This window comes from Lissotriton helveticus, chromosome 2_1 (assembly GCF_964261635.1).
Source record: "Lissotriton helveticus chromosome 2_1, aLisHel1.1, whole genome shotgun sequence".
Taxonomy (NCBI): Eukaryota; Metazoa; Chordata; class Amphibia; order Caudata; family Salamandridae; genus Lissotriton; species Lissotriton helveticus.
Genome location: NC_136059.1, coordinates 2123753530 through 2123778409, shown reverse-complemented (window position 1 = coordinate 2123778409; position 24880 = coordinate 2123753530). Strand labels below are relative to the sequence as shown.

At 43.5% G+C, this 24880-nt stretch overlaps 1 protein-coding gene across 2 annotated transcripts in view; it reads left to right on the top strand.

Moving 5' to 3' along the window:
* The first annotated feature begins 11231 nt into the window (after positions 1-11231).
* The window catches only part of ASB5 (ankyrin repeat and SOCS box containing 5), a 589281-nt gene continuing 575632 nt past the window's right edge, over positions 11232-24880 (top strand). For both annotated transcript variants that reach the window (XR_013607216.1, XM_078677084.1), the window contains exon 1: positions 11232-11427. Coding sequence is in view for 1 of the 2 variants with exons in the window: in XM_078677084.1 (XP_078533210.1) it covers positions 11232-11427 (196 nt within the window). In the remaining variant the exon portion in view is untranslated. The remainder of the gene's footprint in view (positions 11428-24880) is intronic.

Sequence of the window (24880 nt, the reverse complement as noted above, 5' to 3'; positions counted from 1 at the left end):
GGGAAATTTTCGCTTGGATCCTAAAACGCCATACAACAACAGGTTAACTGGACTCATATCACACACCACAAAACGATGCCAGTCCCTAAACTCTCCAATGTGTACCTTCATTGGTTTTGTCACTGAGGTTTTGATCAACTGATTTGAAATGCCTACAGCTTGGATAGTATCTCCTGAGAGGGGTAGGTTTGGAATTTCCACAGTTCTCACGGTGGAACGGGAGGCACCAGTATCTACAAGGAATGTAACTACATTACCTTCAACTTCTCTATCCGCAAAAGGACCACACTGATCTACCTCTAAGGATGCGCTAAGCACGCTCTCCTCCTCCCTCCTCAGGAACCGTCATTGAGATGTATCTGAATCACTCTCCTGGTTCTGTAACCAGTATTGTGAAGCCATTTGTACATTTTGATTATTAACAACTTGTTCTCCCGTATGAAAAACCACATTCACACTGTAATGTTGTACTTGAGAATTCACATTATTTGGCATTGGGGCTTGTGGTATTTGTACTTGTGTAACTACCTGTTGTTGCTGCTGTTGGTTTGTATTCACTTCATTCTGCATTGGCTGATTGAAATCCTGATTCATTGCATTATTTTCTAGGAAAACGCTGCACTCGTGTTTCCAATATCCAACCTTGCCGCATGCATGACAAGGATGTTTCTTTTTTATTTCATCCGTATTACCTCTACCTCTACCTTTTCCTTGAATAAGAACACCTCCATTCATCACGAAACCTCCCATGTTAGAAATCTGACCATTTTGAATATTCGGATTCTGACCATTTCCCTGAAAACTTGTTCGAGAGTAATCCAAAAATTTCCACCTTTCTGTGCTGCTTTTATTTGTGCCCACATTAATTTTTCTTTCAGCTTCTTGTGTCTTGATTCAATATCATCACTACAATATTTTGCGTATCGTAGTATTCCATCTACACTTTTATTTTGCCAACAAATCAAATGCTGTTAAATCATGTTACTAATTTCTGGTTTCAAACCAAACACAAACCTGTATACCAAATGTCCCATATCTTTGTGAGGTATGCTCTTAAAACCACAATACTGTTTAAACAGCTGTAGTAGCCTCTCATAATAAGCATGATTCTTTCGACTCATGAGTTCTATCAATTTTTACCCAATGTGTCTCTTTTGGTGAAATTTATCCCTTCAAATAGGTAATTACTTGATTATATTTTTTCATCACTTCATCTGACCGGGCTCCAGATATTGCATCTTTGGGATATTCCTCTTTTGGCCAATCTATTGTAATATTACACTCATTCCACAAATCAGCTGGAACCACAATATCAAATAACCCCTCCAAATCTTTCAACAAAACTTTTGAAACCTTTACAAACCTCTCTACTTGCTTGTACCATTCAACTGTTTTTTCTCTCAATCTAGGAAACTCATTGGAGAATGACAATATATCTTTTCTTGACCAAGGAACGTGAACATATCCACATCCTGGTACCTCTCTATTTCGATATATCATTTCAGTCGTAGTTGTCTCTGTCCCTGTCTCCCTCAAGGGATACATAGATCAGGCTCATTTGTTTGCAAGCATTTCTTCTTTATTTTTAGCCCATCTGCCCTTTCAACGTTCCAATTTATCCCATTGTTTCAATGTATTAATCAACTCCATAATCTGCAACCGTTTACCAGAAGCATTCAAACTCTCCAAATCTTTGTCACTAAAATCAAATCTATATGTCTTTTGCAAAGCCTTTGATTTCTCAATGTCAACTCCATAAGTTTGTGCAATTTCAGCAAACTTTTCATGAAGACTCTTCACTCTCATTGTAATATTTTTACACAAAAACAACAATTCTTCTTCCTGATATTTACTCAATCTCTCTGGACTAATCCTACCTAGAATCATTTTGTCCAAATCTGCTTTTAATCTGCTCTCATCCATGCTTGTATTCACTTTATTAGACACCATCCCTCTAATTCATTCATCTAACTCGTTGGGTGAAGGTCCTACTGAACCCCCTGAACCCCCTGAAGTAGGTGTTTCTGCTCTAACATTCTGTACTAATCTTCTAGGTTCTATCTGTACATTTTGCTTTGGGGTTTCCACTGCTCTCTCTGTAATATAAATCAACGTTCCTATCTCATTTGCTTCAGAACCACTATTAACCCTATCATTATTACCGTCAAAGCATGCACTTGTGAAACATTTTGACCCTCACTATACAATGGAACTATGCGACCAATTGTCATTGGAACTTCTAAAGCTTCTGCATTTAAATTCAACTGAGTAATCCTTTGTGTCTAATCATCTTTTGCTTTACTCATTCCATTTGTACTGCTCACTTGCGAAGGCTGAGGAACCTCAATTTGAATCAAGGGAGCATTTGGAGTAGTTCTTTCCTACTCCTCCTGATATGGTGGAGGTCTGTTTAACAATAACTCATCTAATAACTCACCATCAATTTCATTTGGATCTGGCTCTGTACATTCTACATTGTCCTTTTCCCCTTACATTTTCTTCCAGTCTGATCCTCTACTATAACAACCGGGTAAATCGACACATGCTACTACTCAGCAAAATGTACAAGGGCACGTTCTTGGTTGCGGTGTGCACTGTTCACAATAATGCATCTTGAAGTCATCATAATTTTAAACCATAATATGCTTCTTATTTGCTTTCTTCAAACATTTATTTTTTTGATCATTGTGTAATCAATTCATTATCCTTAGTACCATAATGCTAGTACTTATACTTATACTTAATACATATTCTTTACAGCAAAAAATAATCCTTCATCAAAGTTTTGCTCTATTACAAATTACATTATATAACATACAAATGAAAACATATCATCTCGGCAACAAAAACATAGTTTTCTGTTCATTTGTCATGCCCAATGCATTTTGGGACTGTGAGGTCCCCATATCTGAAACCCAAGTAACATGGGCTGGAAAAGCCATATTGACATGGCTGTTTTAAAATTTCATCAGCTAGCGGGTGCCTTAGCCACAAAGCATAACGCTTCCTTTACAAAGCCAATTACACCTGCCCTGGAGATTTATAATATGAAGGTCATAAGTGCTTCTTTGTATGGTTCTGAACTTTGGAGATTCAATAATCTAACCCAACTGACAACGGCAGAGAATAAATTCCTACGTTGTTTAGTTGGGGTACCCTAAAGTACTCCTACCATTCCGCTTTTATACGATCTCGGCAGGAAAAAAGTTGAGGATATAGCACGGTTACGGCCCCTATTGTATTGGAGGCGTATCTGGACAACTCCAGAACTAGCACATTACGCCCTTGCACTAAAGGATATTATCAGGGCTGACCGTTTTCACCATATCCAATGGCTTAAAGAGACAAGGGGCTTATTAACAAAGTTGGAGCTTGACTATCTATGGGTAGATGCAGACGTCCCAAGTTTCCCGTCAAAAACAACTCTGAAAAAAATGTATTGGGAAATTATCAGGACGGTTCCTTGATTTTAAATCTCGCCCACTCTGTGAAGCCTACTGGGATATTATAGAGAGTCCGCTTGACCGAAAGCTGTTTTTCCAGTTTAGAACTGGAACCCTACCTGTAAAAGCCTTCAGTTATAAGTGGTCGGCAAATTGGGATGACAAATGCCATAAATGTAAAAATTTGATTGAGAATGTACCCCATATGCTGTTTGTATGTCCCCTCTATATATGCCCTCGTAGCAAGTGGTTAAAACCAATATGTATTAACAAGGGCACCCGGAGATACATTGAGGCGCTACGGATATTGGAGACTGATTGTTCACCTTGGCTAGCGATTGCTGTTGCCAAATTCTTAAGGTGGGCTTGGATTATTCGCACCCGCACTTTAAAATCCTTAGATTCTAGCCAATGATCTTTTAAAGACTCTCAATAAGATGATTGATCATGTTTTTGTATACATCAGTTTTTTTTAAAAAAAACATTTTTTTAGAACAATTGTTTTTTAACTTGTAATGACAGCCTCAAGATTTAATAACTTTTTAACATTGTATTTTTACTTTGGTTAGTATTTATAATGATTATGTCTAATCATTGCAAGTATAATTTTGCTTTTATGACATGCTGTCAAATAAAGCTTTTGAAATTGAATTGAAACCCAAGTGAAATGTACAGGTTTAAACAATTGTAATAAACATGGAGTCTCATATGCAGACCACAACCCTTCATGCACTCTGGGTTCTAATGTACCATTCCTGGTGTTTATACCACTTCATTGTGCATTCTATATTCGATAAATTCAAAAGAGTTATTGTTTTGTGTGTGTGTGTATTAATTTATGGAAAATGTATGCTAGTGCCATGGTGACTTTGTTACAGTTAGTTTGTTATCAAACCACCAGATGTGTGTCACTTTAAAAGTAGAGGTGATGATACTGGATTCCATGGTACCTACCTCTTATCGTTATCTACAATCAGGAGTTTATTGTGTCAAGAATATAGCTATGATCTGCAGTACAATCCAGAATCCCACCTAATCAAAAAAGAGGTACAATTAGTACAATTAACCAGTCACTTCAATGTGTTGCTCAAGCCATTGGTAACAATAGGATCTTGCTCACCTTACAAGTATACAAATTCCTCAATTGAGTCTGTCCTACGCCCAGTGATGGATACCTGAAATTACCAGTGGGTGCAATATTGTAAACTATCTGGTAACTAATATGACTAAAGCACAAAAGAACACCGTTTAAATCTCACCGTCACACACTCAGTCCGCTTACCTGCAATTATGTTTCCAATGCTTCCCGTATATGCTCTAGGGATCTTGTTTGTAGAGTGCACCGAGTGACACTAGATATTGACTTCCCTTCCAGGCTGTCCTGCACTTCCTTGAGGGGAAGAGGCTGACACCTGAACATACTAAATAAGTTGTTGTTGAGAAAAACAACCTTCTGTGAGGGGGTCATGTTACGTTGACTTGTATTGAGAAAAATTGTATACATACTAGGTCAATTTTACGTGTTTTTTGTTTCTTTCTTAGCTCCAGCTATCTTTTGATCTTTTGCTTTGGTGCCCACTATTTTGCATTAAATGGTAGCTAGCCTTTAGGTTTCCGACTTGTTGTGTTTTTGTTTTAGCACTATATAATTTTCCTGACATTGTTCTTTATTTACATTGAGCCCATATGTCCCAACATTTAAAGGTGCATGATGTTTTCTCAACCAAAGAATGGTGAGTTTCTGAAGCTCCCATCTCTTTTTCCAATTCTAACCAAGTACAATGTTCCTACAGGTGTTTTCCGTATGCAGTGTGTAGGGGTAAATATGTTTACTACACTCCAATAGCAGTGTACATCACTGCTGTCTCTGTTACCTAGATGACTTTTCTCTGTATTTTCAGAAATTTGACTATTCTTTTACATCCATATTTAGGAAAGAATGTTTGTGGTCGACGTTGTCGGAATGGGCGTAGGTGGTGGTGTGGTGGCCAGCTCCCACACAGCCAAAGTCGTAATTAGGCCCCTGGTCTTGCTCCAGTAGTACCAGATCAGTCCCCTCTAGATGGGAACACGAGCAACCCCAGGCCAGTTTCTGCCTTTTTGTGTGCAGTAGCACAGTGAACAAGGGACCTACATCTAGGCACATCGGCAGCACTTGTGGCGTCTCATGTATAAAAACAAAAAAAACTATCCCCCCAAAAAAATTGGTAAAATGCTTGAATCATTCTCACCAGTTGATAGTTACACAACATTGCAATCCAGTCCATAATTTTGTTGCCCACTACTCCGCATAGACACCAACCACATGTAAGCCAGACTTGGGGCCTAATTACGACTTTGGCGATGTGGGAGCGGGCTCCCATGTCACCACTCTGCTCCCACACTGCCAAAGTCGACCGCCACGCACCCGCCAGATTACGAGTTTCCTCGTGGTCTGGTGGGTGGTGCTTTGGCAGTCCTGCGGTGGTGCAGTGCTAAGGCCCAAATGTGAGCCTTAGAACTGCAGCGCTGAGGGACCACCTTAGCCCCTTCCTGCACATCATGGACTGTACAGTCCATGCCGGGCAAGAACATGGGTGCATGCACACAGGGGGGCACAACATGTGCTCCCCTATATGCACCCCCATGCACAGGGGCACCATGGGGCCCTGTAGGCCCCTTTACTTTCCTGACTGCCACACTTTTCATGGCAGGCTCACCTCCATGAAAAGTGTGGAGGTGTGGAAAGTCGTGATATGCTTTTTTTCCCAGAGTTTTATATAGCGCGAACTTGCCCCGGAAGTGTCTGTGCCCTTTACATAAGCACCAATTGCGTTACGGACAGACACAATAATTTTTTGGTAGGCACCAGGAGATTAAGTGATTTGCCCATAATCACAGGATGTTGAGCATCCCTGCAGAGACTTGAACCTGGTTCCCTAGCGTTGAGGTCGACCACTCTAGCCGTAAGAGCACATAGTGGTGCAGCAGCGGCACCGCCAGCATATTGCTGCCCAAGACTGCCACACCATTGCCAAGGGATCGCGGATCCTCAGCGGTTGCAGTGTTCCCGTGATTTTCCGACTATCTAAGTTGAAATATGGCTGCGCCACCGTGAGTTTGGCGATTCATGGACCGCCAAACTCTTAATCATGCCCTTGGTCCTTCTCTAATAGGAATTTTCCTGCCCAGCCAGGACCCATTTAGGCGGGAGTACATGCAACCCCAGACCGGTCTCAGCCTTTTGGGTCTCACATACATTTCACGGAATCATATTCATGCGTGCAGGGTAATGCTAAAGACATCATGTCCATGAAGCTTGAGGCATCCTAATCAGCTTCTGTCTGGTGCACAACACACTGTTCTCCCAGGTTACATCACCCTGTCACTCTATGATGTACAACCCTCCGTGCCGCCTACGTTTTATAGCTTCTATAATTGTGCATGAATGCACTATTCAAAAGCCACTACTATTGGCTTTGTCAGTGCTCAAATCAAACCAGGTGTTTGTTAAACGCGAGTACTTACCGTAAGGGTCTCAAGGTGCTGGGAGTGTGGGGGGCGTTCGCAGGTTCCAGTCCATCAAGAAGGGGGTCTGTCGAAGAGCCAGGTTTTGAGGTTTCTTGCGAAGATGGTGAGCGATGTTATCTGTCTGAGGTGATGCGGAAGGTCGTTCCAGGCACTGGCAGTGCGGAAGGAGAAGGAGCGGCCTCCCGATCTGGTCTTTCTGGTGCGGGGGACCACGGCGTAGGAGAGCTGGGCTGATCGTAGGGTCCTTTGGGGTGCATGGAACTTGAGTCGGCTGTTCAGGTATGCTGGTCCGGTGTCGTGGAGGGCCTTGTGAGCGTGGGTTAGCATCTTGAAGGTGACTCTAGCTTCGATGGGGAGCCAGTGGAGTGTGCACAGGTGCTTGGAGATGTGGCAGTGGCTTGGCAGGTTGAGAACCAGTCTTGCAGCGGCGTTTCGGGTGTTCTGTAGCTTGCGGGTGAGGTTTTTGTTTATTCCGGCAGAGAGTGTGTTGCCGTAGTTGAGCCTGCTGGTGACCAGGGCATGAGTGATGGTCTTTCTGTGTACGAGGGGGATCCATTTGAAGGTCTTACGTAGGAGGCGGAGGGTGTGGAAGCAGGAGGATGAGACTGGGTTCATCTGGCGGTCCATTTTGAGCTCTGAGTCCAGGATGATTCTCAGGTTGCATGCGTGGTCCGATGGGCTGGGCGGGCTTCCGAGGGCGGGGGGCCACCAGGTGTCGTTGCAGGCATCTGGGTTTGGGCCCATGATGAGAACTTCCATTTTGTTTGTGTTTAGTTGTAGGCAGCTGTTTTTCATCCATTTGTCGACGGCTTCCATGTCTTCTCAAAAGTTGTGTCTGGCGGTGTTGGGTTCGTTGGATAGGGAGAGGATGAGTTGGGTGTTGTCTGCGTATGACACAATGTTGAGTCCGTAGGTTCTGACGATGGGGGCGAGTGGAGCCATGTAGATGTTGAAGAGCGTAGGGCTGAGGGAGGATCCCTGGGGGACTCTGCAGGTGGTAGGTGTAGAGTCTGAGTGAAAAGGGGGGAGTCTGACCTGCTGCGTTCTGCCGGAGAGGAAGGAGGGGATCCAGTCGAGGGCCTTGTCTTGGATCCCTGCGTCGTAGAGTCTGCGTATTAGGGTGCGGTGAGAGACTGTGTTGAACGCCGCTGAAAGGTCGAGGAGGATGAGGGCTGCTGTTTCTCCTTTGTCCAGTAAGGTACGGATGTCGTCTGTTGCGGCAAGGAGGGCGGTTTCCGTACTGTGGTTTTTTCTGAAGCCGGATTGGGAGGAGTCGAGGATGTTGTGCTCTTTGATGAATGTGGCGAGTTGGCTGTTGATGGCTTTCTCGATGACTTTCGCTGGGAAAGGGAGCAGGGAGATGGGTCTGTAGTTTTTGAGGTCGGTGGGGTCCGCCAAGGGTTTCTTCAGGAGGGGGTAGATCTCAGCGTGTTTCCAGTCATTAGGGAACGAGGCGGTTGCTAAGGAGCGGTTGATGGTGTGGCAGAGCATGGGTGCGATGGTGTCGGCAGCTCTGTTGAAAATGTGGTGGGGGCAGTGATCCGTGCGGGCCCCGGAGTGGATTGACTTCATCGTCTTCAGTGTGTCTTAGGTGGTGAGGGCTGTCCAGTTGTCGATCGCTGACTTCAGGGTGTCGGGTGGCTGGTGAGGGTTCAGTGTGTTGGTTGTCTTTGTCGAAGTTGTCGTAGATGCTCTTGATTTGGTGGTGGAAAAAGGTGCTGAGTTTGTCACAGAGGTCTTGTGAGGGAGGGATGTCGGTGGACTCTCTGGTGGGTTGGGCGAGCTCCTTGATGATGTTGAAGAGTTCTTTGCTGTTGTGTGCGTGACTGGAGAATCTGTCTTCAATCGCTTTTTTCCTCGTTTTTCTGGTGAGTTGGTGGTGGGCGTTGGAGGTGGCTCTGAAGTTGTTGTGGGATTCTGTGGATTTGGTGTTCCTTCAGGCCTTTTCGAGGCGGCGGCAAGTGTGTCTGGACTCTCGAAGTTCGGTGGTGAACCATCTAGCTTTCTTGGCGTGGGTGGTGGTGTTTTTCTTGAGGGCGGCTTTGGTGTTGGTGCTGTCGGAGATCCATCTGTGCAGGGTTCGGGCTGCGGTGTTGGCGTTGTCATTTTCCGCTATGGTTGTGGTGGAGTTGCTGAGTGATGAGGTTAGCTGGTGGTCGGTGATTCTGGTCCAGTTTCTTCGTGGGAGCAGGTGCTGGTGTCTGTGGATGGTGGGTGTTCTGAAGGTGAAGTGGACGCATCGATGGTCAGTTCCATGGGAGTTCAGTGGCGTGGATGAATGTGATGGAGTTTCCTGTTGTGAAGAGGGGGTTGAGGGTGTGTCCTGCTGAGTGCGTGGGTCCGGTCACGATCTGGCAGAGTCCAATGTTGTGGAGGTTGTCCAGGAGGGATGTGGTGCTGGGGTCCAGTTGGTTGTCGAGGTGGAAGTTGAGGTCTCCCAGTAGGGTGTAGTTGGTGGACGTGATGGCATGCGGGGGAGATGATGTCCGTGATGGAGTTGGTGAAATGTCAGCGAGGTCCAGTGGGTCGGTAGATGAGGGTTCCACGGAGGGTGGAGGTAGGGCTGGCCAGTATCTTGAAGTGAAGGTGTTCCATCTGGTCTGTTGGCTCGTCGGGGAGTGTGCTCAGATGGAGGGTGGATTTGTGGACGATGGCGATTCCTCCTCCAAGGCGGGTGGGGCGGTCCTTCCTGGAGATCTTGTATCCTTGGGGAATGACAATGGCGATGTCCGGGTTAGTGCTGTTGAGGATGTCCCAGATTTCGGTGGCTTGTTTGTGGAGGGATCGGACATTGAGGAGGATGCATAGCAGGGTCTTCGGTTCGGTTGTGTTCTTGCGGTCGGATTGTGCTGGGTCAGTGGTCTTGGCTGCAGGTGTGCCGGCAGCGGTGACAGCTGAAGGGTCCGTGGGTGTCGGCTGGTGATGCTAGCTTGCAGTTGTTGTTGAGGCCTGGGTTGAGAGCAAGGAGTGCCATTGGGTCGTAGCATTGGTGGTGCAGAGATCCAGGGTTCCTGATGCTGGTTGCAGTCGGGTCGCAGACAGGGCAGACAGGCTTGCCTTTGGCGCCCCTGCGGCCGCCATTAAGTAGGGGTCGGGGAGGGCTAGACAGCTGGGAGGCGGGAGCGGGGAGGGGAGCTGGATTGGGCCGATCGCACTGTTCGTGCTGGGGGGAGGGGCCGTGGGGGCAGCAGCGGCGGTGGAAAACGGGCCAAAAGGGCAGAGAAAAAAGGCAAAAAGAGAGAGAAAAGTGCAAATAAGGCAGCAAAAGTGCAAGAAAGTGGAGGAAAGACACAGAGGACACAGGAGAGTGAAAGGGGGAGATTGAGATGAGGGTAAAAAACGAGTGAAAAATGGAGGAAAGACACTCGAGAGGGAAGGGGGAGCTTGAAATGAGGGGAAAACAACAGAAAATGGAGATTAAGAACCAGAAGGAGAGTGAAGGGGTGAGATAGAAGTGAGGGAAAAAACAAGTAAAAAAGGAGAGAAAAAGCGGAGCAAGAGAATGGAGACAGAGGTCCACTGGACCACGAGGGATGAAGCGCAGGTGAAACCTGCGGGTGGAGGAGGGCCTCGAACACCAACACTCGAGAGTGCAGGGGCTCGGGGGAAGGCCTCACATAACGGTGGAGCTGCAAGGGAGGGAGAGCAATTTCACTGACAATGAGTCAGTGGTCTTGCTTCACATTTCATGTATTAATGTGTAAAAGAACTGGTACAGTAAAGAAAGATATTTAGGTGTCAACAATATTTGAACACTACCCAGATCCAAACGTTGAACTTGGGCGTCGACTTCAAAGCTACCAGGAAAAGATCCATTGTGATCCTTGTGCTCCAAAAATTAGGGATGCTTATCATGCATGGGCTTTAGGAAACCCATGAATGTAATGTCATACAGAGGCTTAGCTAAGACAATGTTTTTAGAGAACAGAAATACAAGTCAGTAAGACCGCTCAGCGGTTAGTGGCATGCCAGCCGTGATGTCCCGTCTCAGAATATAATATGTTGTAATGAAAAATGCCATTCAGAATGTCTGGAGGTGGTGCTTGGGGCTGCTCTGCTCCAGCTATGCACCCTCGGGCCTTAGGGAGAGTGCACTGGGAACGAGAGTTATGTACAGTGTAAATAATCCCCATATTTTGGGCAGCGGGCATCATGACCACCTGATATCATCTTTCCGTGGGGCCAGCTGTTCTGGAGAGCTTCTGGCGCGAGCCATGTGACACCGTCAACACATTCGAGATTCGTTCGTAAACGCTGACTAAAAACTCTAGTGCAGCGATGACGGAGCTTGAGGAAAATCGCGCCTTTACCGAGAGGCTATGCAGTGTCTACTTCACTGTCCTGGCTCTTTTCTGTTTTAAGTTGTTTGTGAAAATCAGCCTTGCCTTGCTGAGTCACTTCTACATTGTGAAGGGGAACCGCAAGGAGGCAGCAAGGATAGCGGCCGAGTTTTATTCTGCCAGTCAAGGGCAAGGTATGTGTTTGCTTATTCTCCCACCCCTCCCTTCGTCCATACGTTTGCCTTTACCCTTTCGCTGCCGCCATTAATACTACTGATATCTGGGGGGCGGATGCGCTCTGTAATTGTCCGATGGGAAGCAGAGAGTGTATTGAACTTTCTGTATCTGTTCATGCTCTTGAGTAGTAGTGTATAATTTATACTTCAGTACAGACTCATTCCAACTAAGTACAAGGAAGGATTTGATAGCACCAGAACTTGCTTACGGCAATCAGAATAATGGTAAAAGTCAATTTAAGATTGTTGATAATATAAACAATAGTCCCCTGGAACATTGCAATGATCATAAATCATGGTTTTGAAACATTCAAACCCAAAAAGGTGAATGTGATGACCATAGCGTATTTATTGGAGCTTGTGTCGATGTTAATATATTTTCCTTAGCTGAAAATTCCTAAACAATACACGTTTGCTTAGATATCTTGATAATCACAAAGGTGATGAAGCTATATTAAAGGTCCAATGGCAACAAACGAGGAATGATAATAAAAGGTTTACTACCCTGATCTATGAAGTGGAGGGCGAAAGTGCACATGGCAAGGGGAAGCAACACATTTTGTATGAATGAGCCTCATGAGCGTCACTGCGGTCAGCTGTTATGCAATAGTGTACGGTGTCGCGAGGAGGACGGAACTATCTTTTACAAACCGGAAATGATCAGTCAGAGAACATGATGTGCAATGCTTTTTTTCAATTTCTCTACCGCATCTTGTAAGAGATCACTTTTCATTTATTTTCTGAGAGTTTTCAACCTTTCTATCGCGTGCGAAGGTTAGCTCATTGAGGACAACAAAAAGAAGGTCTGTCATTTCAAGGTATAAAAGTAGCTCTGGTAACTAACTGCTAACGAAAGGAGGCATTTCAGACAGATTCAAATGTAAGCGCCTAAGATTCGGATAAAAACTTTTTCTTTTGGAGAATGCTTGGGGGAGTGGCATTTTAACTGTGTTTCCTCTGTTATTTTAACCCAAGTATTATTCCATGTGTTATTTGACGCTTGGTGTTGCAGCAGCTAGTGGGTGGCATGCTCCTCGCTCTCTACAGCAATGTGGCTGGATTTATCAGTATGGAAAGGATCACGGCTTTGCAGTGGGAATACATGACTAAGCTACCCTGGCAGTGCAGTCAGATGTTTCGAAAGGTTAATGCCGCTCTGTTTTGTCTAGCATTTGGTTTCCAGAGATCCACTAATTCTCTTCTTGCAAGGGTTAGTATTGACCAACCAAGGACATAATTTAAGGATTGCCTCAAAGGTATTGTTTTGTATTGTATTGCAGCATTTATATAGTGCATGTGTATGCACCTGTATGTGGGGTGCTGAAGCACTTGCCTACATGCAGGGCACAAGTCCTATAAAAAGAAGTGAGGGAACTGACCATGTTGGACACTATGCAAGTGACATCATGACGCATGCCATCACAGCACATGACGTCACGACGTAGCGCTATAAAAGAAATAAAATAGTGCGATTTAAATTATTTGTGTAAATACTGGGACAGACCACCCCATCTGACAGTCTTACAGTGTCTGCACTTATATACAGGGACAGAAGAAAGGCAAAAGCATGCCTCAATTAAGTACCAGTGAAGAGCTAACAAGCTGTGTGCCTTTGTTTTTCCTCCGAAAGGCTGATGTCGAAGAAACTCTACACCGTCGATACGAAGGTGCACCAGATCGAGCGCACAAATCTCCACAAGATTGGAGATCGGGAGTGGGCCCCCGCAAAAGAAGAGCCCCAAGAAATTGGATGAATTTCGCTTTCACAGAAATGCCACAAAGAGGACTTTAGGAACATCATGCCTTGCCTCTATGTGAGCCATGAAATGGCTTTCTAAGTCCCACCAGATTCAAATCCCACCCTGATGAAGACCTTCGCTTGAAATATTTCACTCTGGTCCTATCAACTGAAGGTCGAAACCCATTGGCTTGACAATAAGGGAGGCTCAGATCCACCTAACTTAAACTATTGAATTACATCAGGCTCAACTGAGCTGAATAGTTGACGCTATATTTTAGAGTTTGTTAATTTTCCTCTGACCTCCCTAGGACCTTAACAAGGACAGTATTGGGGACTGAACAACATATAGTCCCAACTGTACGACAGGGAAGTAGGACGGATCATTGTTGTTCACATGAAATGTGTAGTAACACTGCCTTAACCTTGTACCTAATTGCTTGTATGCTTTTTCTAAGTATTATGTCACATTAATGTTTGACACGCAAACCTAACCTGAGGGATTGCTTAGAAGCGGTGACCTCATGGATGACATCGTCTTGTCTCAAACTGAACGGAGACAAGACCGAGCTGATGGTCCTTGGTAACTCACCGTATCCCTCTACTGACTACATGTGGCCATCCTGTGTTGGACCTGCCAAGGACACAACCAAGAGCCTGGGTGTCTGGCTGGATAAGTCTCTGAACTTCAACTACCAAGCAGCTAAACTTTCAGGCATCTGCTTTGGTATACTCAGGCTCATCCGGAAAATCCTCCATCTACTACCCTTCAAGGCGAGGCAGAATATGATCCAGGGTCTCATCCTGTCTCGCCTGGACTTTGGGAATGCCCTTTACCTAGGGGCCCCCCAAGCCACCCAAAGTAAGCTCCAGGTCCCCAGAACTGTGCTGCGCGAACCCTTCTCCAGATCCCCCTTCACCTCCCTGTCAAAACAGAACTTAAAAATCTTGATTGGCTCCCAGTCAGGAAAAGAATCGAATTCAAGGGCCTGTGTATCTCCCACCGTGCCGACTGGAAAATGGGTGCCACCATTAATCATTCTCTGATCACCCCATACCACCCCAACAGACAGCTCAGATCTGCTTCCTCCTTCCTCATCACAGTACCCAAAATCAGGAGAGCCAGATGTGGGGGCCGTTCATTCTCCTACAACTCAGCGAGGCTCTGGAACTCCCCCTCCACCTGCGATCAGAGCCCAATCTACTGTCCTTCCGCAAAGAGCTAAAAACCCTGTTGTTCAATAAATCAGACTAGGTCCCTACCGTTCATTTACACACGCTTGTCCGCAGCGCAAAAAGCTAAAAACCTTGTTGTCCAATAAATAAGACTAGGTCCCTACCGTTCACTTACATACGCTTGTCCGCAGCGCTAGGACGCCTCAGGGTAGCTACCGCGCTATATAAAAGTTATTTTCATTTCAAAAAGTGCACATTTGTCTTGTGTTAAAAGTATTGTTTGTTTCTAAACAGAAGGGGTTACATGTCCTTAAACATTATGTGATAGCAATCTCTTTTTTCTTATTTTGAAAAACAAATAATTAATTCATAAATAAATGGTAGCCCAGGGTTAATTGAGGTAACCACTGAGGCAGAATGATAAATTGATTGTTGGTGTTAGAGGTATTTTGTTGTACATACATTTGTTTCTCCTCCGTGGCATTTACATTTGTGTGAGGTTCCAAAATGCCTCCAGTCAAGATATTAAAAAAACAGAAGGCCTGATGGCCTCTTAACTTCGGCCCAGCTAGAGGTGAAAAAAAAGCCTCTCTCACTAACTGCACGTTGCTGCTGGGAATGGAAAGAAGACAACGTGCAGGTGCTGCTGAACGTGTTCGGGTGTCTTACACCAGAACAAGTTCAGCATATTTGAGTGGGGCCCAGCTTCTTGGCAGGGGAGACGGCGTCCACCCTGTGAAAATAGTGGGTGGACTCTGTGTACCTGCCTGTACCCCTGACACTCGCTCTGCCTACATGGGTTGCACGCTACACCTTGTAGGGTGTGTGGTTTGAAGGATGTTGTCTTTGTTTTGGTTCTATTTGGGAAGAGTTCTAATATTGTGCGTGATGACCACTGAGGTTATTTATGGGATGCAGCATGTAGCATTGTGGTGGATGAGGAAGTGTGAGAGATAGATGCGCCTTTTTATGGTTTTCAGTATGCTGTTATCCTTAAACTGTTTCATCAAAAACCATCATTCGTTTGAATTAATCCATTTATTTTTAGTAGTTAGTCAAAAAAAGGACATTTTTCTTTTTATCAAAAACGTGACATATTAAATCTACAGGAGAGAGAGGGGGGAAAATGGGGGAGAAAAAAGTCTTTGTGTTTTCTAAAATTGACACATTCTTACACTCATTCATATGATTTCGCATTCATACTCATATATACAGTTTTTCAACGTCAAAAATGTGGTGTTTAAGGGAGAAAAGAAAAGGGGGGGTGTGAAATAATATTCGCAAAGCAACAACTTTAATTCTACAACCTAATATCAAAAAGGAGGGCAGAACATTTAGAATTCAATTTGTGTTTTTGACACTAGGCCATCAAAACGATAAAACATCATTTCAAAAATGATTTATTCTCAATATTCAACGATTGGCCTAACACAATGCTGGTCGACGCGTTTTGAGTTCCCAGTATGAGGAACTCTCTTCAGGACCTCTGATGGTTCTGGAAAATAAGGAGAGAACTCTGTCTTATTTTATTGTCGTTAGACTTAATGTATCAACAACCCACTCCCAGCCGGGAGCGTTGAATCTCTTACCGTAGCTAATTCCCACATAAACGGTGATTTTCACAGTGGCATTCATTCTCTGAAAATAACAATGGCCCTTGTAAGTGTTTTTTCTTAAAATAGCCTCAGAAGTAATGTCAAGGGATTGTAAATAGAAGTTCTTACTTATAGCTGCTGTCAGCTTATATTGCTGAAAGGTTTGGTTATCCGCTGGTCTAGGCTCGGTGGATGCCTGCAACCCCAAAAGAACGTCTAATTATTGATTTATTCTTTCTGGTGTGGTTGCACGTAATGGTTAAGTTATTTAGCAATTCATACCTCAACTCTCACTTTAATCCTGCGTGGTCCCGGCCTTTCGTCACTTTAGGTGTGCGGTCTGTGAGAAATTAAGAGAAGACGGTATTTTTAGAGATTTGTCAGCGCGTAGTGCGGGCTCCCAAGCATGCAGTCATAATCTACTCTATGTTCGCACAGTGGTGTGTGCTCAGAACATGGTGTGATGTCAAAAAGCTCATACCCTGCTTTGCATTCGTGCAGTGACGCCTGATAAAATGGCTCGACAGTCCTCTTATATCTATTCTATGCCATTCGCAAGTATATAGCGCAGTTGATCGATTTACCTGGGAGACAGCTCCATGTCCCGTATCTCTCAGCTTGGCGTTTTCTCTGTTTTGCTCGTCTCCGATACACACCGTGTTCTGAGCACACGCCACTGTGCGAACATAGAGTAGATTATGACTGCATGCTTGGGAGCCCGCACAACGCGCTGACAAATCTCTAAAAATACCGTCTTCTCTTAATTTCTCACAGACCGCACACCTAAAGTGACGAAAGGCCGGGACCACGCAGGATTAAAGTGAGAGTTGAGGTATGAATTGCTAAATAACTTAACCATTACGTGCAACCACACCAGAAAGAATAAATCAATAATTAGACGTTCTTTTGGGGTTGCAGGCATCCACAGAGCCTAGACCAGCGGATAACCAAACCTTTCAGCAATATAAGCTGACAGCAGCTATAAGTAAGAACTTCTATTTACAATCCCTTGACATTACTTCTGAGGCTTTTTTAAGAAAAAACACTTACAAGGGCCATTGTTATTTTCAGAGAATGAATGCCACTGTGAAAATCACCGTTTATGTGGGAATTAGCTAAGGTAAGAGATTCAACGCTCCCGGCTGGGAGTGGGTTGTTGATACATTAAGTCTAACGACAATAAAATAAGACAGAGTTCTCTCCTTATTTTCCAGAACCATCAGAGGTCCTGAAGAGAGTTCCTCACACTGGGAACTCGAAACGCGTCGACCAGCATTGTGTTAGGCCAATCGTTGAATATTGAGAATAAATCATTTTTGAAATGATGTTTTATCGTTTTGATGGCCTAGTGTCAAAAACACAAATTGAATTCTAAATGTTCTGCCCTCCTTTTTGATATTAGGTTGTAGAATTAAAGTTGTTGCTTTGCGAATATTATTTCACACCCCCCCTTTTCTTTTCTCCCTTAAACACCACATTTTTGACGTTGAAAAACTGTATATATGAGTATGAATGCGAAATCATATGAACGAGTGTAAGAATGTGTCAATTTTAGAAAACACAAAGACTTTTTTCTCCCCCATTTTCCCCCCTCTCTCTCCTGTGGATTTAATATGTCACGTTTTTGATAAAAAGAAAAATGTCCTTTTTTTGACTAACTACTAAAAATAAATGGATTAATTCAAACGAATGATGGTTTTTGATGAAACAGTTTAATTCTTTTCGTCATGATGATGGTTTGTTAAACAATTTTGCAGGACTGGCGCATTGTGGTTGTTTCTTATATTAAGGCTTGGCCTTACTGCAGAGAAGCCAAACCCTTAATTTGGTTTTCGTTATCCTTAAACAGCTCTGCTGGTCCCTTTTTAGTATTTCTTATGACATAGTCTGATTGGCTGGTTTTTGCACAGGGTTGTACAATCAGAGATTTTGTGTATAGTTGTGGCCCCGAGCTGGCATGGTTGGAGGGAGAGCGAAGTGGAGAGCTCTGTTGGGATGGGCATTTTTATTATCATCCCACATCTAAATGTCTTTGTGAGATGTAAAGAAGTGGTCAGATTGTATAGATATTTCGGACCTGCAGTGCTGACTATATTAAAGTCCTCAGAATTGTTCAGCAGTGTGTAACAGCTGGGATCTCTTTAGTTAGTTGATGCCTGTTCATTTAGTGATGTTTGTGTTTTTTGTTAGTACACTGCTGTTGATGGAGAACCCTCATAACAGATATGTCTCATGAATTAAAGAACTATAAGTTACAATTCGCTGGCGACTAGTGTGTAGTATGGACTTAATTTTATTGTGGGCCATAACTATTATATATTCAAGTACATAACTGTATAATGCCACAGAGAACCATAGGCCAGCTCTTAGCTTACTTGCTCATCAAAAGTAGTTTGCTGGTTGGGTTGCTTACAATTTCTAGGCTCTAAGCTGATGATTGCTCTTGCTGGTGCAACTGTTGTCTGGGCTTTGTTGCTGGGGTGTGGGTGATACAACTAACTAGGAAGTATCCATATGTTCAACTGTCTTTGAATGTGTATATGCTCCTGGGTGCTTCCAATGTTGGCTGGTGGTGAGTTCTAGAGCTTGGTGGCTTGTACTGAGAAGTGCCTCCTACAGATTATCTATGGTAAAGTGGTATAATGAGAAGTTGTGCAAGCCTGGACCACAGTGTTCTCCTTAGCATTTATTGCTTGCATTTAACCTGTAGGCATAGCATTTCTTTCCTTCAGAAGACTCTGTGGACAATACAGAGTGCCTTGTACATTGCCCTTCGAGCAATAGATAGCCAGTGGAACGATATCTGGAGTCTTGCATTGTCTTGGGTGAAGGGCGAAAATAAGCAATGCAGCAGCTTCTTGGATGAGTTGTATTTTGCCTATGATGAATGCGAGTATGCCAAGGTATAAACTGTTGGTAGAGTCAAGCTAGGAGATTACGAATGTGATTATGGCTTGCAGTTTTATGTTGGTATGCAAAGCATGGGAAAGATGCAATGTAGTGTTGTCACTGTGCAGAAGGTACATTTTGTGATGTTAACATGTGGTATTAAAGAAAGGTCTGAATCCATGGTTACTCCTAGGTTACTAACTTATCTTGATGTTGTTGAAGGGGCTTCAAGTCCTCTAGATCATATGCCCGTGGGTTGGTAATTTGCCATTCTCCACAGGTCACAATATCTGTCTTTGCAGTAGTGAGCTTTAGATTCTTATTCATCATCCATGTGTTTATGGCACAGAGTCAGTTATCAGTTGTGAATTGTGGAGGTCTTCGGGGCTATCCATTTTTAAATGTTTTGTGTGTCATCTGCACAGTTGTGACAGGTGAAGTTGTATTATTTAATCAAATTTGGTAAGACGGTTAAGCAGATGTTAAATAATAGAAGAGATATGATGGACCTCTGAGGAACGCCACAGTGTTGTTGGCGATGAAGTGATGTGAAAGATAGTAGGTAGGCTACACTTTGTCTTTCAGGTAACTGGGCTAACTACTTTGTATCGCTTTGTTCGCCCTAAGTGTGGCAGGGTATGCTCAGACGTGAGTCCCTTGCTCACTTGGCCACTGGATTCAAGATAGCCTGGCTGATGAGGATTATGAATCCAAAACCGGTCTCAGGATGCTTGTTTCCGGTCCAGGGAAGACATGGCTTGGCAGTTCGGGCTGGACTGTTCCCATGAGGCACAGGGTCAGACTGATTTGCATATGGCCATGTCTGAACTGGGGTGGCCGAGTGAGCTAAAGAATGGTGATGGATTAAACCCAGATCAGTTGACTGGGGGTGAGTGTTTGATTTGCTCAAACGCTCCGTCCATCATCCCTTTTTGTATCGCTTTGTTCGCCCCTAGTGTGGCAGGGTAAGCTCAGACGTGAGTCCCTTGCTCACTTGACCACTGGATTCAAGATAGCCTGGCTGATGAGGATTATGAATCCGAAACCGGTCCCAGGATGCTTGTTTCTGGTCCAGGGAAGACATGGCTTGGCAGTTCGGGCGGGACTGTTCCCAGGAGGCACAGGGTCAGACTGATTTGCATATGGCCATGTCTGAACTGGTTTGGCCGAGTGAGCTAAAGAATGGTGATGGATTAAACCCAGATCAGCTGACTGGGGGTGAGTGTTTGATTTGCTCAAACGCTCCGTCCATCATCCCCTTTTGTATCGCTAACTACTTTATACACCTTTACTGCCTATTCAACATCTAACACACGGATCACAAAATCATTATCAAGACTGGAAAACAAACAGGACTGTAATTGAGACATGTTTACTTCTTTAGGTATCGTAATCCTACCACGGTGAGCCAAATTCAAAGGCTCCTAAGATGAGCTAATAGGTCAAAGGAGGAACATAGGTAGGAATTCTTGTTCCCAGCAGCAATGGTGTAGTCAGGATGTGGAAATAGTGAATAAAGGAGATGAGCTGCTGTGCTGTATCTCAGTTGCCTTGCATCTGCCATACATCTCCTCACTGTCCCTTTGGTTCCGTTGTCACAGCCCGAGTCATGGCACATACTGCACTGGCACTCCCAAACCATTTGAAGCGTCATTTGCCCACATATAAGCTCATATATCCAGGCATAGCCTCATATGACCAAATAGTGCCTTATGTGATTAGGGGCCAGATGTATCAAAGGGTTTTACCCATTCTGTGTCTATGGGAAAATGTGTTCATACATATGGCCGTAGGTTCTAACTTTCAAAACATTCTCAGAGTAATTTACCGAAAAAGATAAGCAACAAATCAGGGTGTGCATCAATGCTACATTGTGATTTAATTAACCAAACATATTATTCATGTTTCTTCCTAAAACAGCTGGGCTTATCCATAGTTTGTGGACTGCATTCTCCTGTCAGGCTATTTAGCCATTACCTATTTGTGTCAGAGAGTGGAGTCACCTACTCACTCATTCACATTTACAATCATAGAGTGTGAACATTTCAATTTGGAATATATTTGGCTCTGTGTCAATTTACTTTACATTGGTGATTCATGTATGCTGCTTTTTAAAGTGTATATCATTTTGTGTTTTTTGAAAATGGAAAATAGTGTATTCTTTCTGCATTTGCATTTTTTCCATAGCAGTTAGCATTCTACTGTTATAAACACAAAGTGTAGCTGCTCAATTTTGAGGTTGAGCCCACTAAACAGTGCATGCGCTGTCTGTTGCAATACGTATTGTGGCTTACTACGAACATAGTGGGGCTTGGAACCAGCCCATTGCTCACCATTGGTTGACATCCCCTGTCACTCTTATTTGCCTGCTTCTTATTGGTTTACCAGTTTATCCCTACCATAGAGCATTTCCACTTTACAATCTCTTGGATTTGCTGGCAACGCTGCTTCCACTGCTTGTTTTTCAAGCACTCATTTTTGTTTTTGTGTGAAGCACCTCAATAGTGTGTGTATTTTAGCCGCCTCCCTTGTACTTCTAGCTTGCACTCTCTGTTGCTCTGTTTTATCAGACTGCTTCTCTGCCCCGCCCCTTCCTCTTGTGTTTGCCTGTGTGCTTCTTCCAGTTGCTTTCCACAAACCGTATCCTCTGTGTTTCTTTTCCCATAACACTGTGTTGATTTTGCTCCCACCTCTCCCTGTTGCTTTTGTGTCCCCTCCAGCTATCCTGTAGCTTTCATGTAATTTATAGTGTTGTTCCAGCAGTCCTCCCACCCTGCCCAATGTTTCTTTACTATTCACCCTCTCACCGTCCCATTTGTTGTTTAGCTGTTAGACCCACAGCCCTTGTTTTGCTTCCCCCTCCTCCACCATCCCCTGGTAACTTCTGCTTCCCCTACCCACTTTAAAAAAAAGCTTTTCTTAGTTACAGATCTAACTTAGTTTGGTAACTGAAAAAAAAGTACATGTCGTCTTGATTTTGTGGAATGACCATGGGTGGTGTTGGGACCTACAAACAGATGCAAGCAGCTGCCTCAAAGACATTTGTTAAAATTTTTAACCACGCTAAAGACCATCGCGTATACGATGCAACATGCCTAAAAACATGGCAAAGCCAATAGGTAACAAAGGTGAGACCTATTGGCTTTGCAAATGATTGTTCGTATTGTGTGCTGATTAGATGGATGGTAATAGGCATTTTAGAATGTTGAGGCTGACTGGAATTTTTGTCAGGTGTGGGTAAGGGAGATACAGTCAGAAGGTGTAACGAGAAAGTGCTGTGAAGACAGATCTCTAGGATCTGTGGCAATTTGCTCCAGGCTATTAAGCCTAAAATTTCCATAGGAGGTGTCCCTTTGCAAAATTTTCTATTTCCTCTTATGCAAATAGTGTTTAAGGGGACCCACATAGGCTCTTTTGATCACACTCTCTAAACTGGAGACGTCTTTCCCATACCACTGATGAAGCTAGGTGTAGAGATAATATTTTTATAGATACGGAATAAATAAGCTTGGTGATCCCATTGATCACAGCGGCTTTAACAGGGGACACTGACAAGCTCCCAGTCCGGAAACCGCTCTGGTGACACAGTATGAGTGTGAGCGTGAATGAGTGTGTAGGTGACCCAATTGCCTGGAAAATAAAGAGAATAATTTTCCTAAGGACTGTTCGATTAGTCGATATATGGCTATAAACTAAAAGCTATAGACAAACCGCTCTGCTTAAGTTTAACAGGGAACATTGCAGGTTTATCTGGCCAAGTCCTGTGCAGCAATTTTAGGTTTGCAACCTGTCCTCAGAGGCGTGATTTGTCTCGAAAAATGTACTCGCCCACTTCCAATGTCAAGTCAGATTTGATCAGCTCTATATTTAGAACCCACTAGTCTGTTCTGGCAGTGAACTTAAGCTGGAATGGAACATGTGTTCTGTTCATTCAGAAAGTCAATGAACAATAAAGAGGCCATTAAATATTTTCTTTATCTTGACACAATTGCAGTCTGTTCAATTAAAGAAGTCAAATGTCAGTTTGTCTTTTTAGCAATTGCTGCTTGAAAACTTGAGTTTATTTTCTCTTACTACAGTTAGGGTTTTTCCTGAAGTGAGCTGTCTGAAGATGTCAATTTTTTACCAACACATAACATTTAAAGAAAGCCTGTAAGTGGATAATACACATATTTCAATATATATATGGAATTTTTAAAGGACATTTGTTTTGTAAATAAGAAGTGTGATGCAAACAAAGATTTAAATAGGAGCAAAACAATTCAGAACACCGTACTTGGTGATGTGCAAATGACACATATTTGCAGAAATTTGATTTCGAAATATAATTGTTTGTACACCATATAATGTTATCAATAATACCACTTCTGTAGGACTCTTCATTGTAAAATCTGCTGATTGCAAATGATAGTGTGCTACCACTTCATGCTTTAGTTATGCATTTATTAAAAGTGGTAGTTATTAAACATGATTTGAGGAACATTCCTTTCCCCGCCCTGATGGCATTGCTGTTAAAAAAATAAAAGGGAAGTCAGGGTTGGTGTGTACCTTATATGTGGCCAGATTTTTATTCTATATGGAGCACAAAGTTTGGTCTAGTAAATCAAACAAAAGAGTTTTTTTTGTACTGCAGACATGCTGAATTCCTATATTTGAAGGTGCTCTCATATGTGATCATGAAGAAAATGTCAGCTCAGTAAATTAAAATATTTGCCCAAGATCACATAATTTGAAATCAGTTTATGGCTAACGTGCATTCCAAATAGGTCGAGTAGTATATTTAAGACACTAGACTTGCAGTTCTAGTAATGCTTTTATGATTTTTCTGAGCCTGGTAATTTGCTCAGCTGAGGATATTTTGAAAGCTAAAACAGCACATGTTTCAGGAACGTGTAATGCTGTAATTCCCAGTGCTGCTAATGCAGCATTTAGGAACTACTGGCCAGATGTACTATCCATCTTCAGGTTTTGCCTGCACAGTGCCAGCAGTATTCCTGTGAAATCTCTTGTATTTAATATATCTTAAAACAGTGCTCTTATCAGTTTCCATCGCTGAATTACTGTGTTCATCCGCTTTTGTGTGGAACTGATTTTTGGTAACTTCCCCTGGCTGCACGCATTTACGATGCTTCTACTAAAACTGTTCACACTTGTCCTACTGGACATCTCCACCGCGTCGATGATACGCAGCATGTAGGAGTGCTACTTGCTGAGAGAGTAGGTTGACGGTTGAGTCGATCCTTGCCTACATAATTTTGTGCCATCTGGCCCGCTCACCATGCTGATGCTACAAGTACAGCTGCTCAGCTAATTGTATGGCCAAATTATACCATTTTCAATTGTTATTATTTTATTTGTACAATTTATATACAGCAGAGTGACTTACAACTTTGGTCCTGATGAATGTCTTCAACTACATAGTCATGCACGGCAGAAACATATTGACCGCAAGATAGCGTAATATCCATATTCCTATTTCACCACGCTTTTAATTCCTATCCTTTAGGGCATTCGAATAAAGTTTTTTTTGCCACCCATGAGATAGTTTTATTCTGCCCCCGTAGGTAGTAGTACTAAATGTGCTATAAAACATCCATGTTTCTTTCCTAAGGGAAAGCCATAGCCCACACTGGGTACCTTGCAGTCCCAGTGTGCGGAGGGGACCCTATGATGAAACATGTCACTCTAGGGTGAGTAAGGGTTCTCATCCGAATACAAGCAGTGCTCCACATTCCCCCACATCTCCTTTTCTCTTTACCCCCATACATAATGTGAATTGATATTCTAGTTTGGAGCAGTACAGTTGAAGTTGGGTAATTTATGCTCCTTTGACACCCCCCTTTGGGTGAGACACACACTGTTTAAGTGCCATTCACTATCATCATAAGATCTCTTCCCACGGAAAAGGCAGACAGCTTCTAACAGAATGCTGGAATGCTTGCTTTTTATTACTTAGTTGTGTAAAGCAGATGCTTTAGCCTTAGACCGTTTGTGGCATTTCCTGTTCATGCCT